This window comes from Trachemys scripta, chromosome 15, assembly GCF_013100865.1.
Source record: "Trachemys scripta elegans isolate TJP31775 chromosome 15, CAS_Tse_1.0, whole genome shotgun sequence".
Taxonomy (NCBI): Eukaryota; Metazoa; Chordata; order Testudines; family Emydidae; genus Trachemys; species Trachemys scripta.
The window spans coordinates 19,179,930-19,197,447 of NC_048312.1; the positions used below are offsets into that span (position 1 = coordinate 19,179,930).

A 17,518-nucleotide genomic window follows, 5' to 3' on the forward strand; every position below is an offset into this window, starting at 1 on the left:
TTTCCATTTGCAAGGAAAAATTAAGCTCATCTTGGGGGTGAGGGACTCCCAAAGTGCTGTGTCTGCTCAGACTGTTACCGTTCAGAGCACTCCCTCTAGAGCGAGGAGACTCAAACACTCGGCATTGCAAACCTAGCTGAGTTTCTTTTGCCAGGACCCTGACCCACAATGTTTATGGCTGCAAGAAACCCTGGCTGGTTTGGGGCTGTGTCCGATGGGACAGCTGCTGGCTGTTTAGGTGTCACTGGGAGATGTGGCTGCTGCAGACTGATGGCTTGTGGAGTGAGTGGCTGCTGCCTGGGCTCTGGAGTTGTGCTTGATTGGGGCTGGGACTGACCGGGATGGTGCTGCTGGGTGGCTGTGGGGGGCTATTGGAGAATGCTGCTAGGTGAGGCACTGCTGGACAGGGTGGGGCTGAGACCCTTCTGCTCTGCACACTCCTGGAGGGGAGCCCCACTGAAAACAGCGAGGAACCAACTAATGACCCCTGTGAACAATGGGGGCCATGGGGATCACAGCACCGGCTCCTGACTGCTCCCCTTTTAGTGGTAATTTCTGCAGCAGGACAGTGTGGGCAGGGCGAGGGGAATGCTTTCCCCTTCTGGGTTACAGCAGCCACTGGGTTTTGGTGACACTCCAGCACTCCAAGCAAGACTGCCAGTTGGAGAACCCCGACCCCAGAGACCAGGGAGCAGAGGGCGGGGCGGCTCTATGTATTTTGCCGCCCCAAGCACGGCAGTGAGGCAGGCTTCGGTGGCATGCCTGCGGGAGGTCCGCCGGTAATGCGGATTTGGCAGCATGCCTGTGGAAGGTCCGCCGGTCCCACACCTTCGGCGTACTTGCCGCCGAAGCTGCGGGACTGGCAGACCTCCCGCAGGCATGCCGCCGAAGGCAGCCTGACTGCTGCCCCCCCGCGGCTTGCCGCCCCAGGCACACGCTTGGTGCTCTGGTGCCTGGAGCCGCCCCTGATCAAGGATCTACAACCTATGCTGAAGGATGATCCCTCATCTCACAGACTTTTGGAGGCAGGCCAGTCCTCGCTTACAGACAGCCCCCCAACCTGAAGCAAATACTTACCAGCAACTACACACTACACCACAAAAACACTAACCCAGGAACCAAACCCTGCAACAAACCCTGGTGCCAACTATGTCTGCATATCTATTCAAGGGACACCATCATGGGACCTAATCACATCGGCCATGCCATCAGGGGCTCGTTCACCTGCACATCTACCAATATGATATATGCCATCATGTGCCAACAATTCCCCTCTGCCATGTACATTGGCCAAACCGGACAGTCGCTACGTAAAAGAATAAATGGACACAAATCTGACATCAGGAATTATAACATTGAAAAACCAGTCGGAGAACACTTCATTCTCCCTGGTCACTCAATAACCGATTTAAAAGTGGCAGTTCTTCAACAAAAAAACCTTCAAAAACAGATTCCAACAAGAAACTGCAGAACTGGAATTAATTTGCAAACTGGACACCATCAAATTAGGCTTGAATAGAGACTGGGAGTGGATGGGTCACTACAGAAACTAAATCAATTTGTTAGTCTCTAAGCTAAGGTACCACAAGTACTCCTCCTTGTTTTTACAAAAGCTAATTGCCCCTTGCTAAATAGTCACACCTTCTTGTCGACTGTTTGAAATGGGCACCCTTGTTTACATTGGCCTCATTAACACAACAAAAGTCTTGTCAACTGTTGAGAATTGCCTACTTCCAACTTAAACTGAATTGGCTCATTAGCACTAACCCCCCACTTGGTAAGGCAACTCATCTTTTCATATGCTGTGTATTTATACCTCCCTACTGTATGTTCCACTCCATGCATCTGATGAAGTGGGTTTTAACCCACGAAACCTTATGCCCAAATAAATTTGTTAGTCTCTAAAGTGCCACAAAGACTCCTTGTTGTTTTTAAAGAAATGCATTTAATTAAATAACTTTATAAAATCTTAAGATAAAGAAATAAATAATAATTAATTTTTACAGCATGAGATGGCTATTTTATAATCCTCAGACATTACCTTCACAGTTATACATAAACATAAGTAGGGTGACCAGACGTCCCGATTTTATCGGGACTGTCCTGATATTTCCTTGTTTGTCCCGCGTCCTGACAGACGTGCGATCGGGACACTGGACAAACAAGGAAATGCGCCGGAGCCTGGAGCCCGGAAGTGCTCGTGCCCCCACCCCCACCCCGCCCCGACTCCGCCCCCTCCTCCCCCGATTGGCTCCCTCCCCGAATCCCCGCCTCTTCCCCGGGCTCACCATTCCTCCTCCCTCCACAAGCGCTGGAGGGAGGCCCAGGAGACTCAGGGGAAGCGAGACTCAGGGGAAGCGCGGGGCCGGGGTGAGTAATAGTCCGGCCTGGTCCCCAGCAGGCAGGACTCAGTTGGGTGGTTGGGAGAGGAGGGGGGTGGCCCGCGGGACCAGGCGGCGGCTGTTCTCACCCCCAGGCAGCGGGACTCGGGAGCAGCCGCTGCTGCAGCTCCCACTGCCGCGGGGAGAGGAAGCGGCCATGGCGCTCGGCGGCTGCGGCTCTGGCGCCCCCGAACCTCCCGGGGCCTGCTGCGGGGACCCAGTAGCGCGCACGCTGCGCCCAGCCCAGCCCCTGGCCAGTTGCGTCTGGGCTGCCCACCTGGTGCTATCGCGCGGCGGTCCCGGAGTGGAGGCATCAGCAGCCCAGCCCCGTTCGTTCCCCTGCGGGACCTGAGCGGAACGGGGGGGGGCTGGGGCAGCTCCCCGCTTCCTCCCCCCGCGGCAGTAGGAGCTGCAGCAGCGGCTGCTCCCGAGTCCCGCTGCCCGGGGGTGAGAACAGCCGCCGCCTGGCCCCACGGGCCGCCCCCCTCCTCTCCCTACGACCCAACTGAGTCCTGCCTGCTGGGGACCAGGCCGGACTTTTACTCACCCCGGCCCCGCGCTTCCCCTGAGCCTCCCGGGCCTCCCTCCAGCGCTTGCGGAGGAAGGGTTTTGGTTTTTTTTGGAAGAAATGTTTGTGGTGTGTTGGTTATATAAGGCAAGAGGGAGCTGTGGGAGCTGCAGGAGAGTTTGCTGTCTGCCCAGGGCTCTGATCATAATCAATTCTTGATGCAGAGTTGTTTCCTGGCACTCTGGCAGTGCTGTGGGCTGAGATTCCTGGGAGAAGGGCTCGCATGGCTTCTCCATTCCAGAACTGGCATATGTGGAAATAAATTTAGCTACACTCAGAATCAGGGCCAGCTCCAGGCACCAGGCAACCAAGCACATGCTTGGGGCGGCACCTGGTAAGGGGCAGCCAATCTTGGGGTGGCGGGGGGCAGCACGGCGCGGCACTTGGTGGGGGGTGCTCCGGCGACGTGGCGCGCAGCGGGGGGGCGGCGGGGGGCGCAGCGCGGGGGGGGGGGGCTCGGCGGGGCGGCGCTTTTTTTTGCTGCTTGGGGCAGCAAAAAAGTTAGAGCCGGCCCTGCTCAGAATATACCCAGATTCCACATCACTGATTGCCCCTCCACTCGTGAGCTGGCCTGCAAGACCCAAACATCTCCCCTGGCTCACAAAGGACTGACGCTGGTGTCAGAAAAGAGACACTGGTGTTACTAAAAGAGGCACCAATACAAACACCTACTGGGAGGGGGTGGCTTCCCTCCATTGGGCTGTGTCAATCCTCATCAAGGCAGGCGCAACTGCGTAAGTAGCAGGGTAATCCCTTCCACAGATGTGAGCAGGCTGGTGATGTGATCAGTCCAGAGAAGAACAAACACCCTGAAAAGGAACAGCGTGAACATTGGAAACAACTGTACACAGATGATCCCTGCAGCTCTGAGACAGTCAGTAGGGGCAGGGACGGCGCAACCCATTAGGTGACCTAGGCGGTCGCCTAGGCCGCTAACATTTGGGGGGTAGCGACTGCGGCGGCCGGATCTTCAACCACCCTGGTCGTCGGCGGTATTTCGGGGGCGGGACCTTCCACCGCCTAGGGTGCCAAAAATGCTGGCGGTGCTCCTGAGTAGGGGCCAGAGTTCCAATGAGCTCAGCTCAGGGCCAGCTCTAGGTTTTTTGCTGCTCCAAGCAAAAAGAAATTTGCCCCTCCCCCACCCCTTTTTTTTTCTGGCCTTTGCACTTTTCAATGTTTTTTGTTGTCATGTTTTTAACTGTTTAAATTTTAAAAAAATGAAAACAGAGAATTTGTAGTTAGTGAAATAAAACAATTTCCTACGAGTGTACTCATTTACTCACTGGGACGGCCAAGCAGTGAGCTGGGCTGTGTCTGCCTGGGCAGAGCTAGGGCTGCCCCTGTGCCGGAGGCCTTGGCATGGGCAGGACATCAGCACCAACCCCAGGGCTCACATGGTCCATGCGGGTCAGACAAAGTCACGCTGCTGGTGGGCTACCCAGCCTGGCTGTCGCTGCCGAGTAGCCAGAGGGGCCTGGAGCTGCGTGGGAGACACCGAACAGCTCTGCCTCCTGTCTCTCCTTCCCCACGAGCACGTCCGGGGGCTTGGCGCTGCCCTCCGGAGCTGGGCGTCACAGCCCCATGCCAGCAGGAGCAAGCAGCGGGCATGTGGGGGGGCTGCCCGGTCCCTCCAGCCAGGGCACAATCACCTCCACTCCCCCGGTGCCAATCCCAGTCTAAAATGGCTGTAGCAGCCCTGCCCATGGTCCCACATCTTGCTATGCAGTGTGGGGAGAAGAGGAGGTTCTGAGAGCAGGGCTGCAGCCCGGCTCCCACACTGGCCTAGGGCCCTCATGCTGGAGGGGGAGCGGACCCCGGGGAGCCTGACTTGGGGCAGCTTCAGCAACACCCCAGAGTCCTGGGTGGTCACCCCACAGCGTGGCCGGGGACAGAGCCAGCCGGGCAAGGGGCACTGCCTGTAGTGAACTGGGGCGGCTGCGGGGTTCGGCTGCTGGGGCCCAGGGCAGAGCAGCCAGTGGCTGGTGATCGCAGGGCAGCGTGCCCGGGCCTCCCACTCCGTGGGACCCCCACGAGCTGGCTGCGGGCTCAGCCTGCACAGCGGCACGAGTTCGGCTCAGCCCGGGCTGCTGCTGCTCCCCTCCCCTGTCCTCCCCGGGCAGGAGGCGGCGCGAGGGGGAGGAGGAGGAGGAGGCGGAGGTGGGGACAAGCAGAGGAGGAGCCCACAGCCGGCACTGGAGGAGCGGCCTGCCCGGCCGCCATATTCCACCACCATCCCCTGTGCTCTGCGACTGGGGCAGGGCCGCACCTACCAGCTCCTGCCTGAGGGGGGCTGGCCACTGCCCGTGGGAAAGCGGCAGGGACACGCTCCCCACTGAGCCGGCTCCCCCTGCCCTGCCACACAGACCCGGCAGCACCCGGTCAGAAAACAACAGGGTGGTCAGGATCCAGCCCAGGACGCTGCCTCAGGTCGGAGCTCAGGCCCCAGCATTATGCCGCCCCTGGTAATTTGCCGCCCCAAGCACCTGCTTGTTTTGTTGGTGCCTAGAGCCGCCCCTGAGCTCAGGATATAGGGCCTGATCTCTTGTGAAATGCTGAAAGGACTGATCATAGTAATAGCAACACTGACCACCAGAGGGAGCTCTTTACCTATCCAGTACTGGAGTTGGGAGTCTGGATTAGAGCAGCAGTGCACAGGGGTCAGGCTACAAACTGCTGGGATAGAGACATCTCTGGGCTTGGGGCTTTTCATACCCCAACAACTTTCCCCTTTCTAATGTGACCTGGAGGACACTGTGCTTTAGATTCTCACTCCCCAGCCACCCCACTCCCCTCTCTGCTCCCAGCGCCCCGGAGCAGGGGGCTCAGACTGGCAGTCTCGTTTGGAACGGCTGGAGGGTCATGACAAGATCACCAAAACCCAGCGGCTGCTCTAACCCAGGAGGGGGAAGCTAAGGGGAGAGAAGCAGAAGTTCTCTCCCTCTTCTGCTGCCATATTCCCGTCCCGCTGCCTAGACCACGTCCTTCTGCAGGGAAAGCCACTAAAAGCTGTCAGGAGCAGCGGCCTCACTCACCAGGGGCCCCATTGTGCACAGTATCCTTAGCTGGTTCCTCAACATCTTTCAGTGCGTTTCCTGTGAGCAGTGTGCAGTGCAGAAGGGTTGCAGCCCCTCCCCCATCCCTTTCCAGCAGTACGTCCCTCAGCAGCATCTTCCAAGAGCACCAAAACCACCCAGTCACACATGCACCACCCAGCGGCAGCCATATTGTCCACTGCCAAATCCCATGCCAACACCACGCCCCAGGCAGCGGAAGCCATCTGTCCACACCAGCTACACCTCTCCGAGAAACCTGCACAACCTCCATCGCCAGCAAGTCCCAGCAGCCACCCCAAACAAGCCATAGTTTCTTACAGCTGCAAAACATTGTGGGTCAGGGTCATGACAAGAAACCCAGCTAGCTTTGCAATGTCAAGCACACAACGTTGGAGACTCCTCGCTCCAGAGGGAGTGCTCCCAATGGTAACGGTCTGAGCAGACACAGCCCCTCACCCCCAAGATAAGCTTCATTTTTCCTTGCAAATGAAAAACTAACCAATTCTTGGGTGTGTCTGTAGCTATGTCTGAGGGGAGGGAGGTGCCAGACGCAACCAGTGAGCAGGGAGCAGATTTGCATGAAGGGGCCGTTCTCCAGCTCTGAGGGTTTAAGAGAGAATCGGAGGGTCCCAGCCACAGACCCGTTTGCCTCAGAAAGCCGAGCTCATCTGGATTCCCCACCATGGCCTGGGCCTTTCTCATCCTCTCGTTGCTCAATTACTGCTCAGGTGCGGCGAGTGGGAAGACGGTGGGGGGGAGGCTTATCTCAGGCTTCCAATCAAAGGGGACTTTGATTTTAGAGCCATTTCTCCCATTGCTTCCCCAAGCTGCCAGCCGAGAGCTTTAAGCATCATTTTATCCCCATGTTTTCTCCTCCTGTTGCAGGTTCTCTTGCCCAGTACGTGCTGACTCAGCCACCTGCAGTTTCTGTGTCTCTAGGACAAAATGCTCAACTCACCTGCACAGGAGAAAAAGTTGACAAACAGTATGTGCACTGGGTCCAGCAGAAACCTGGCCACGCCCCCGTACTCATTATATACAAAGATAGTGAGAGACCATCCGGAATCCCTGAGCGATTCTCTGGGGCCATCTCCGGTAAAACAGCCACATTAACCATCACTGGAGTCCAGGCACAGGACGAGCCTGATTATTACTGTCAGCACTGGCACAAAGACAGTAACACTACTCACAGTGACACAGCCAGATGGGGAAGTGAGACAAAAACTGCCCGTTGACACGGGGGATCATTTATTCTCATTCTTTCTGTGACAGCGTGAGGGGCCATTTCGAGCTGGGAATGGAGGCTTCTTATTTCGTCTGCCCACAAACCCTTATCGGCAGCCTGGGCTCAGTTTGTCTCCGTAGTAACCTCTGGGGTGGGAAAGGGCTGAGTCCTCCCTCCCCTGGCACAGGCTCCAGGCTCTGCGCTCCAGTGAGTTGAGAGGCCCTTTCTGAGCATTGGAAAGTCCCACAGCAGACAGCTCTCACGGGGGTGGCTCCAGTCCCGGCCACGCAGGCATTGCTACTGAGACCCCCAGGGGGTGCTGAGGAAAGGGGGAGGGGACACACCCCTGCCTCTCAGGAGGTGGCCAGGTTACTCAGTAGCCCACCAGCTGCTCTTCTTCTGAATCGATTCCTCAGGGGAGTGGGGTAAACACGGCAGTGATGCCGTTACCAACTGTCCAGACAGTTGTCGATGTGCTCCTGCCGTACTGGAGCTGTGCAGAGCAGGGATCGAGCGCTTCAGAGGAGATCTCACCCCCGAAAGAGGGTTTGCTGAGAGTCCCCATTGGGTGCAGCACGGGGCATCGAAAGGCAAAGTAAATTCCACGTAACTAGAGCTGCTCCAAACGTTTCAGACAAATAATTTATTCAGCAAAAGCTGCAGTTTCCGTCCAACCGAAGCGACGCACAAATTGGACCCAGCTGGTTTTGGCCAGTCACAAACTGGGCCAGAGGTGGGGCTGGTGCTGCCCTTACTGTTCCTGACACTCCCCCCCACACTTCATTTACCCAGTGGGGAGGGGGCTCATCTCTAGGGCCGGCTTCAGGCACCAGGCAACCAAGCACATGCTTGGGGTGGCACCTGGTAAGGGGCGGCCAATCTTGGGGTGGCGGGGGGCAGCGCAGTGCGGCGTGGCATTCCAGGGGGGGGGGCACTCTGGGGGCGGGGCGCGCGGCGGGGGGGGGGGGGGGGCTGGGGTGCTCGGCGGGGTGGTGCTTTTTTTTGCTGCTTGGGCCAGCAAAAAAGTTAGAACTGGCCCTGTCCTTGATGATGAGCTGGAGAGGTTTTAGTTGGGGGTTGTAGGTGACTTGAATGTGGGGAGGTTGACCCTGTACAATCCTTGCTGAAAATATTTAGAGACTGAACTCTAGGTCTCCAGCTACTTTCTATGGGAGTTGGGGTTTTTTTAAGGCACTGGAGACGGGAAATGAAGTGAACTCTAGCCCACCCAAAGGTTACATGAAGAACACGCATTTGTGTGATATGCTATAGGCAGAGACCGAACCTAGCAGCCTGTGCAGGCCCCTGCAGAACACAGGCTGGGAGTGGGAAGACAGAGGCAGTTTTTGTCTCACTTCCCCATCTGTCTGTATCACAGTGAGGAGGAGCACTCCCACTCCACACAGCACAGTAATAATCAGCCTCATCCTCTGCCAGTGCCCCGGAGATGGTCAGATAGCCGGCGTTACTGGACGTGTCTTTGGAACCAGAGAAGCGAGCAGGGACCCCAGAGCCCTGACCCTTGCTGGACTCTGAATAGTAATACAGCAGGTATCGTGGAGAATTCCCAGGTTTCTGTTGGTACCAGGACACAGTGTAGCCACTGATGCTGGTCCCACTGCTCATGGTGCAGGAGAGTTTCACGGTGTTTCCTGGGGACACTGACACTGAGGGTGGCTGAGTCACCACAGGCTGCGAGCTGGAACCTGGGAAAATAATGGAGAAGCCAGTGAACCCCACTGTGTCCGTCCCCGGCCGCTAGTGACACAGTTTGTGCATTGACTCCAGCAGCAAATTCAATGTGTATTGACCCCGCTCCCCCTGTTCTCACCTGTGCACCACGTCCCCAGCAGGAGGATGAGGGGAGCCCAGAGCATGGTGAGGAGATTTCAGGCCGTTGGGAGAAACACAGTGAGAGCTGCTGACAATGCTTGACAGTATCTGCCCCTTATATTGATCCTCCTGGGGGAGACGCACACAAGCTCCACCTTTATGCTAATCTGATCCTGTCTCATTGGTCCTCGAGATCACAGGGAAAGTGCCCTGTGTGAAGGGGGGGCATCCTGTGGTGAGGGTCTTTAGCTATCTAAGGCCCTGTTTCAGTCAGTTCCCCTGGCAGACAGGGATGTACAGACAGCACGGATAGGTGGTGGCGTGAACGGCGCTGTCCCAGACAGGGCAGGGAAGTCACAATGGGCTGATGTCACTGACACTTCAGAACACCCCAGAGGCCTTCTCCTATGAAACAGATACACAGTAACGGCAATAAATGTATAGGGCTGATGATGCTTTGTGTGTAACCTGCACAGACACCACCGCAAATGACCTTTGGCTGTTCTGAATACTGATCTGTGCCTTGATGGGAACTATTAAGTAACTCACCTCTGTCTCAAGTGGTCATTTCGGCCTGGTTTCAATCTCTGCTGATCATACGGCTCAGTTCTGTGCTATGTGCATTGCTGGGCAGGCAGGGCAGGTCTGTGGGGTGTCAGTGGTTGCCGTGGGGTGTATGTTGTGCAGGAAAGCAGCACCCTTCAGTTTGGGGCTGAATAAAGAGGTTTGCATAAATTATTGTGAAGTTGTTGTTAATCACATTCGATCTCCATCCCAGAATGGCCCCACCAGGAAGCAGAGCCGGGCAGGTACCCACCAGCAGCAGCACTGAGCCTGCCCCAGCAGGAGGGGTGAGAGGCAGCGCTCTGGGGACAGGACTTGGAGCCGGGAACTCTGCAGTTCTAGTCCCAGCTCCTGCACTGACTGGACAGTGACAGAAGCAGATGGAAGCAGCAGAGGTGCGTTCTGGGACTTCTTGTTTTAAGCCGGGAGCAGTGAACCCAGCCCAGTGCATTCACACTGCCTCCCTCCCCCTGGTGTCAGGGCTGCGCTAACTAACCGTCGCCCTCGCTCAGCGCTCTGAGAGTTTGGCGCAGCTCTGTGCAGTCAGAGCCCTCCTGCTCCTGTGCCTTTCACCCCAGAAATCAGCTCTTTAACGTTCCCGTTACTCAGAGACTGAGGCTCTTCTCCTTCCTGCTGGTGCCACGTGGGGGCTTGTCACAGGCCTCGGCCCCGGCTCGCGGGCAGGCTGTTGTGCAGGATCTCAGGAGGCTGGGAGGGGTCTGAGGGTTCCCTGGGTGCAGGACACAGATGCCCCCAAGGCGCGTGGGGATGGAGAGTGGCGAAAAGTGAGCTCTGGCTGCCGGCTCCAGGAGCCTGACACTCAAGTGATCTTCTCCAGTGCCAGGGTCCATTCCCCGTTCCCACTGCGGGGAAGTGTGTGTGTGTGTCGATGTCTAAACAAAGCTTTGAGGAGAAGAGAACGTGTCTGACTTTGGCAGTAGAAGTTTGGAGAACAGTGTCCAGCCTTGGACTGTTTCCAGGTGAGGGGCGTCCTCATTCCCGGGGGTATCAGAGAAGAAGTGAGATGAGAGCACTGACACGGAGCCAGGCACTGGGTGCGAGTCCAGTTTGTCCCTTTAACAGGAAGGGGGACGAGATCCCATCGCTCTCTGCATTGTCCTTTAGAGCTCTGTGCATTGGGGTGAGATTGTTCACAAGGGTTATTAGGGAGATGCATCATGGTCCTGGGTTCTGCCTGGAAGGATTTCTGGGCAGATTAAATATGATACCTGCTTCTCTACCTCTGAAATGGCCCCTCACGCTGTCACAGGACAAATACTATTAAACGTTCCCCTTTGATGACAAGAGGTTTGTGTCTCACTTCCCCATCTGGCTGTGTCACTGTGAGCAGCGCTGCTGTCATCATCCCACACCTGACAGTAATAATCAGCCTCGTCCTGTACCTGGACTCCAGTGATGGTTAACGTGGCCGTGTTACCGGAGTTGGCACCAGAGAATCGATCAGGGATTCCAGAGGGTCTGTTGCTATCACGATATATAACGAGTACGGGGGCGCTGCCAGGTTTCTGTTGGTACCACTGCACATTCTTGTCCCCAATGTTGTTCCCTGAGCAGGTGAGTTGAGCCTTTTGCCCTAGAGACACAGACACTGAAGGCGGCTGAGTCAGCACGTACTGGGCGAGAGAACCTGAGACAGGAAGAGAAAACATGGGGATAAAATCAATATTTCAAGAGCTAACACACCACAGGCCATGCAGGAACCTGAGAAAGAGAAAATCCCCTGAATAAAGAGATGGAGAAAAACTCTCCCGCTTATAATACCTGAGCAGTAAGTGAGCAGCGTGAGGAGCAGAGGGGCCCAGGCCATGGTGGGAATGCAGATGAGCTCGGCTTCCTGAGGCAAACGGGTCTGTGGCTGGGACCCTCCAATTCTCTCTTAAACCCCCAGAGCTGGAGAACAGCCCCTTCATGCAAATCTGCTTCCTGGTCACTGGCTGCTGCTGCCTTTCACTCCCCAAGAGCAAAGGGCCCCAGGGGATAGTCTCGCTGTATAAATCCCTCAGACACCTGTGTAGGAAAGTACTGCTTTGCTTTTCATTGGCAAGGAGAATGTCTAGCTTGCCCCAGAGGTGAGGAGCTCCCAATGGGTTTGGTCTGCTCAGAAAGTGAAGTGCAGACCCCTCTCCCTAGAAGTCTCCAATTTTATCTGCCTGGGACCTCAAAGTAAACTGTGGTTTCTTCTCATGCCCCCAGGTCACAATTCTTTTCAGAGTCATGCCACCATTTTTGGTCATTGCAGGAAGAAATCCTGGCCAGTTTTGGGGTGATAATTTCTGGGGTGCTGGATGGGTGGGTGCTGTTGGATTGGGACTGGTGTGAGGGCTGCTTACAGACGGGGAGCTGGATGGGTGGGTGCTGTTGGATTGGGGCTGGTGTGAGGGCTGCTTACAGAGGGGGAGCTGGATGGGTGGGTGCTGTTGGATGGGGACTGGAATTGGGCTGGTTAGGGAGTGGGGGCTGCATGAGGGCAGTTGATATTCGCATACCTTACACCAATCCCCTGGTTCGCAGAACTGTCCCTATTTGACGCACAAACTCCCTATTCCACGGGGCTGGCTGGGCCTGGCTCCTCACTCTGGGAACTGGAACCTGGCCCCAGGAGCGCTGCCAGCTTTTCTGATGCCCTAGGCAGCGTAAGGTCCCGCCCCGAAATACCACCCCACACAGAGGCGGCGGAAGGCGACCCTCCCAGCACTCCGCCGAAATACCACCGTGGTTGCCGCTCCCCAAATTGTAGCACCTAATGGGTTGTTCCGGCCCTGCCTGGTCCCTAGTGAGCGGGTCACAGCCCTGCTCAGGTCTGGTCCGGCCGCCCCACGGGAATGAGGGAGGAGCTGCAGGTTCGTCTTTTCTTTGTACCATTAAGCCATCGTGCCAGGTGTGATGGCAGCCCTCGCACAGCATCCTTTGTTATTCAGCAGAGTGTGAGTGTTTGTGGGCTCAAGCCGGAGGGGTCTGGTGCTGGGGGCTGACAGCCCCTGACTCTGAGCGTGTGGCACACGCACCTCACCCAACATCCAGGGCTGGTGCACACCAGCACTCACAGCCACTCCCTGCAGTGGGGTCGGGTCCCACAGATTAATATTGCCCCCTAGTGGCCAGCGTCGCACGTGCCATGCTCACATCCCTGACTCTCCAGGGCTGTAGCTAGCCAGTCCCTTCCAGCATTCACCCTCTTCTGTTAAGGATGTTCTTCTCCACACTAACCAGTTACCAGGCTGATCAGGGCCCTCAGAGACAACTGGGGAGAGACACAAGAATTGTTTTGTTTTCCGGTAGCAAGGAAAAATGAAGCTCATCTTGGGGGTGAGGGACTCCCAAAGTGCTTTGTCTGCTCAGACTGTTACCGTTCAGAGCACTCCCCCTGGAGCGAGGAGTCTCAAACATTCCCCACTCAGCATTGCAAACCTAGCTGGGTTTCTTGCCATGACCCTGACCCACAATGTTTATGGCTGCAAGAAACCCTGGCTGGTTTGGGGCTGTGTCCGATGGGACGGCTGCTGGTTGTTTAGGTGTCACTGGGAGATGTGGCTGCTGCCTGGGCTCTGGAGTTATGCTTGATTGGGGCTGGGACTGACCGGGATGGTGCTGCTGGGTGGCTGTGGGGGGCTATTGGAGCATGCTGCTAGGTGAGGCACTGCTGGGAAGGGTTGGGCTGAGACCCTTCTGCGTTGCCCACTCCTGGAGGGGAGCCCCACTGAAAGACAGCGAGGAACCAGCTAATGACCCCTGTGAACAATGGGGGCCGTGGGGATCACAGCACCGGCTCCTGACTGCTCCCCTCTTAGTGGTACTTCCCTGCAGCAGGACAGTGTGGGCAGGGTGAGGGGAACACTTGCCCCCTCTGGGTTACAGCAGCCACTGGGTTTTGGTGACCCTCCCAGCACTCCAAGCAAGACTGCCAGTCGGCGAACCCCGACCCCAGAGACCAGGGAGCAGAGAGGGGGTGGCTGGGAAGTTGGAATCCAAACAGTGTTCTCTAGGGTCCCTTGTCCAGATCATGTGAGCGCTGTTGGGGAATAAAAAGCCCCAAAGCCCAGAGATCTCTCTAGCCCAGCAGTGTGTAGCCTGACTTGCGTTACACTGCCTTAGTACAGACTCTGAGCTCCAGTACTGGGAGGGTGAAGATCACCCCCTGGTGGTCAGTGCTGCTGTTACTAAGATTATTCTGACCAGGGTTTCACAAAACCTAGAGACCCTCCATGCTGAGCTTATCACAAAGCAGGCCCCTACTCAGGGCCGGCTCTGGCTTTTTTGCTGCCATAAGCAAAAAAGCCACCTGCCGCCCCCGCCCCCCCAGCGCGGCAGAGGAGGGCGCTGAGCCTGGACGTGGGCCCGAACTCCCCGACCGGCGGGAGCGCCAGGAGGAGGGTGGAGAGCCAGCCTGGGGCTCTCCGCTCTCCCCGGCGGCCAGAGCACCGCGGAGAGGGAGGTGAGCTCATCGCGGCTCTCCGCTCTCCCCGACTGGCCGGAGCACTGCGGGGAGCGCGGCGAGCCCAGCGTGGCTCTCCGCTCTCCCCGACCCGCCAGAGCACTGGGGGGAGGGCGGCCAGCCTGGCCGGGGCCCCGCCGCGCCGCCCCCCTCCAGGCGCCGCCCCAAGCACATGCTTGGTGGGCTGGTGCCTGGAGCCGGCCCTGCCCCTACTCACTGTCTCTCACAGCTGCATGGAACATCACATACAGTTTTTTCCAGCATTCATGTTGTTCCTTTTCAGGGTGTTCTTCTCTGTGCTGGCAGCACTGACCATGTCATCAGTCTGGTCACACCTTTGGAAGGGATTACCCAGGGATTTCAGAAGTTGCACCTGCCTAGATGAAGACTAATGCTACCCAAGCTAGGGAAGTCACCTCCTCCTAGCTGGTTTGCTATTGTTGCCTCTTCCCGTGACACTAATGTTCTGTTCTGACCCCAGGGGCACCCAGCGTGAGCGGATGCTGGGGCCGTGCGGGCCAGCTCTCCAGTGGAGGGTCAATCAGCGACGTGCACTGTGGGTATTAGGGTTGCCAATTTTGGTTGTCTGTATTCCTGGAGGTTTCATCACATAATATAATCTTTAATTAAAGATTAATCTTTAATTCCCGGTGTCAAGGCTGAATCCCCACTCTGACACTTTGAGTGCAGAAGGTGGGGGCCCGCAAGGATTCTAAAAATTAATACTGGCCACTCCAGGCTTGTATTAAACTCCCAGGGTTACAGCTTTTCTCTGACAGTGGCTTGGTAAACGCTGCCACCACCCAAGTAAAAAACTGCCTCGGCTTTTCCACCCCTCCCTCAGGGAAGCCAAGAAAGAAAACAAATAAAAGGGAAACCCAGATGTTGCCATCAACTAATTGAAAAACATGTACACAGACCTTTTAAGACACAAAACCAATCAGGTTCTTCAAAAAGGTAAATTGTATTTACAAAAAGAGGAAAGGAAACGCACCTGGAAAATCAGGCTATTGCTAGATTTTATAGAGCAACTGAAAAGGGGTTAAACGCCAGGAATGGCTCCCTGGGGTCCAGCTTTACATTACAAATGAAAAACAACCACAGCTGAGCTTAGCCCAGAGGAACCCCACAAGCCAAAATAAAGACATAAACCTCATTGCATCGATCTAAACATTCCCCATCCCACTGAATCCTTCTAGGGACGGAAGATGATTGTTCATACCTGGTCCAAACTTTACACAGCATTCCTGCTGCCCCTGTCTCTTCAGCCAAGAGAGAACCACAGAGAGACAAAGGGAAAGTTGTTTCCCATTTAAAAAGCTCTAGCCTTCCCATTGGCTCTTTTGGTCAGGTGCCCACTCCCTTTCCTTTACCTGGGAGACTTTTTTTTAACCCTTTACAGGTAAAGCAATCAGAGAACAGACACCACACGGGACTTTATAGCTAACTGGCTGGCTGGGTGTCCATAAAAGGGAGCTACCCCCTTCATTTGTCACACCTGGAGACTCCAGGAGAAGCCTGGGGGGTTAGCAGTCCTACCCAGGGGTGGCATGTTTGTAGAAATTTTGGTGGTGCCCAGAACATGCCCCTGCCCAAACTCTGCCCCCACACCTGCCCAAGGCTCTGGGAGGGAGTTTGGGTGAGGGAGGAGGTCTGGGGTTCAGGCCCTAGGCTGGGCAGGGATTGGGGTACAGGGTCTGGGAGAGAGTTTGGAGTTGGGAGGGGTGCAGAGGGATGGGATGCAGGGGTGTGGGGTGTGGCTGCAGATGAAGGGTTTGGAGTGTGGGAGGGGCTCAGGGTGAGAGTAGGGGTGTAGGGGTGAGGACTCTGGGGCTGGCAATGGGGGGGTTTGGGATATGGGAGGGGCTCAGGGCGAGAGTAGGACTGTGGGGGGATGATGGCTCTGGCTGGGACTGGGGATGAGGTGTTTGAGGTGCTGGAGGGGCTCAAGGCTCGGGCAGAGGGTTGAGGGTGCAGTGGTGAAAGTTCTGACTGGGGGTGTGGGCTCTGGGGTGGGGCAGAGCTGGGGATGAGTTTGGGGTGCAGGCAGGCTGCTCTGGGCCAGGGGCCAGAGAGGAGGACTCCCCTCAGCCCTTTCCCTGCCGGCAGCAGCAAGCTCTGGGGGAGGAGCCTCCCCTTTCCTGTCCCCCCAGCAGCACACTCACCCCCACCACTGTCACTGCATGTGCTCCTAGGGCCCCTCTCAGGTCCAGGAATCTCCCTCACCTCCCCCGTGTTGGGTGCCAGGGGGTGCTGCGTGTGCCTACTCCCCTGCTGTTGTCCCTGATTGTATGTAGCCTCACTGGGGATGAGGGATGGGGCTGCCTCCTTGCCCAGTATGGGACAGGAGCGGTGACTGTGGGCGGCGGGGCGGGGGGGGGTCTTTGATGCTGGAGGGTCCTGCCGGAAAAGGGAAGGGTTTGAGAGGGAAGGGCAGGCTCAGTCAGTCTTCCCTGCCAGTGGAGAAGGGGGCATTCGGACTCTGCGGCAGCAGTCGCTGCAGGGAAGCAGTTTAGAGGAGACAGAGAGAGAGAGACACTCTGCTCCAGGGTTCGGGAAAGATGGGCGGGGAGGGGGCAGCATGGGACACTCGTGGGGGGGGGGGGGCAGCCCCAAATTTTGGTGGAGCTGGGCCCCTGGCTCTGAATATTGCTGGTGCCCGAGCACCACGTGAGTATGGAACTCGCTGCCTATGGCCCTACCAGGTACGTTCTGAGCGGAATTTCTGTCATTCCCACGTACATCAGTCAAAATGTCATTCCTGGGTAGGCTGACTCTTCCCTGTGAATATTTAAGCAAACAGCCCTGCTCCATCACCTGGCCCATGGGCGTGTCCTACATTGGAAATCTCAGGATCTCCCTTCCCCCTCTTGGAGGCAGGCCCTTGGCAAGATCTCTGGGGCCCTGAATAGGGATGTCTCAGGAGGGTGTAACCAGAATGGCAGCTTCCTCTGCCCGCCCTGAGGCTGCAGGGGCTGGAGACCCTTAGTCGGTAGAGAGTTCCCATCCTGCACAAGGAAATGGAGGAGAGAGACTGGACTGAGCAGTTCACATGGTCCATGGAGTGAGCTGGGAAAAGTTGTCCTCCCCTCCTCCCCAAGTAAAGAGAGAGAACATGGAGGGGGAAGGGCAGAGCTATTAGAATTCACCACTCTATTACAATTCTCTGAGAGTGTCAACAAGCACGTGGACAAGGGTGATCCAGTGGATAAAATGTATATAATGTACACCTCTATCCCAATATAACGCTGTCCTCGGGAGCCAAAAAATCATACTGCATTATAGGTGAAACCGCGTTATATCGAACTTGCTTTGATATGCTGGAGCGCACAGCCCTGCCCCCCTCCTGGAGCACTGCTTTACTGAGTTATATCTGAATGAGTGTTATATTGGTCACATTATATTGGGGTAGAGGTGTACTTAGATTTTCAGAAAGCCTTT

At 56.4% G+C, this 17,518-nt stretch overlaps 3 gene segments (V, D, J or C); 1 reads left to right on the forward strand and 2 right to left on the reverse strand.

Annotated features, from left to right (window-relative positions):
• The first annotated feature begins 6,684 nt into the window (after positions 1 to 6,684).
• On the forward strand, positions 6,685 to 7,237 carry LOC117888225. The segment is given in 2 exon segments: positions 6,685 to 6,730; positions 6,888 to 7,237. Coding segments are annotated over 2 exon segments (396 nt in total).
• Positions 7,238 to 7,673: 436 nt separating this feature from the next.
• LOC117888226 lies at positions 7,674 to 9,146 on the reverse strand. The segment is given in 3 exon segments: positions 7,674 to 7,720; positions 8,583 to 8,933; positions 9,059 to 9,146. Coding segments are annotated over 3 exon segments (444 nt in total).
• Positions 9,147 to 10,880: 1,734 nt separating this feature from the next.
• On the reverse strand, positions 10,881 to 11,521 carry LOC117888227. The segment is given in 2 exon segments: positions 10,881 to 11,272; positions 11,407 to 11,521. Coding segments are annotated over 2 exon segments (438 nt in total).
• Positions 11,522 to 17,518: the final 5,997 nt, after the last annotated feature.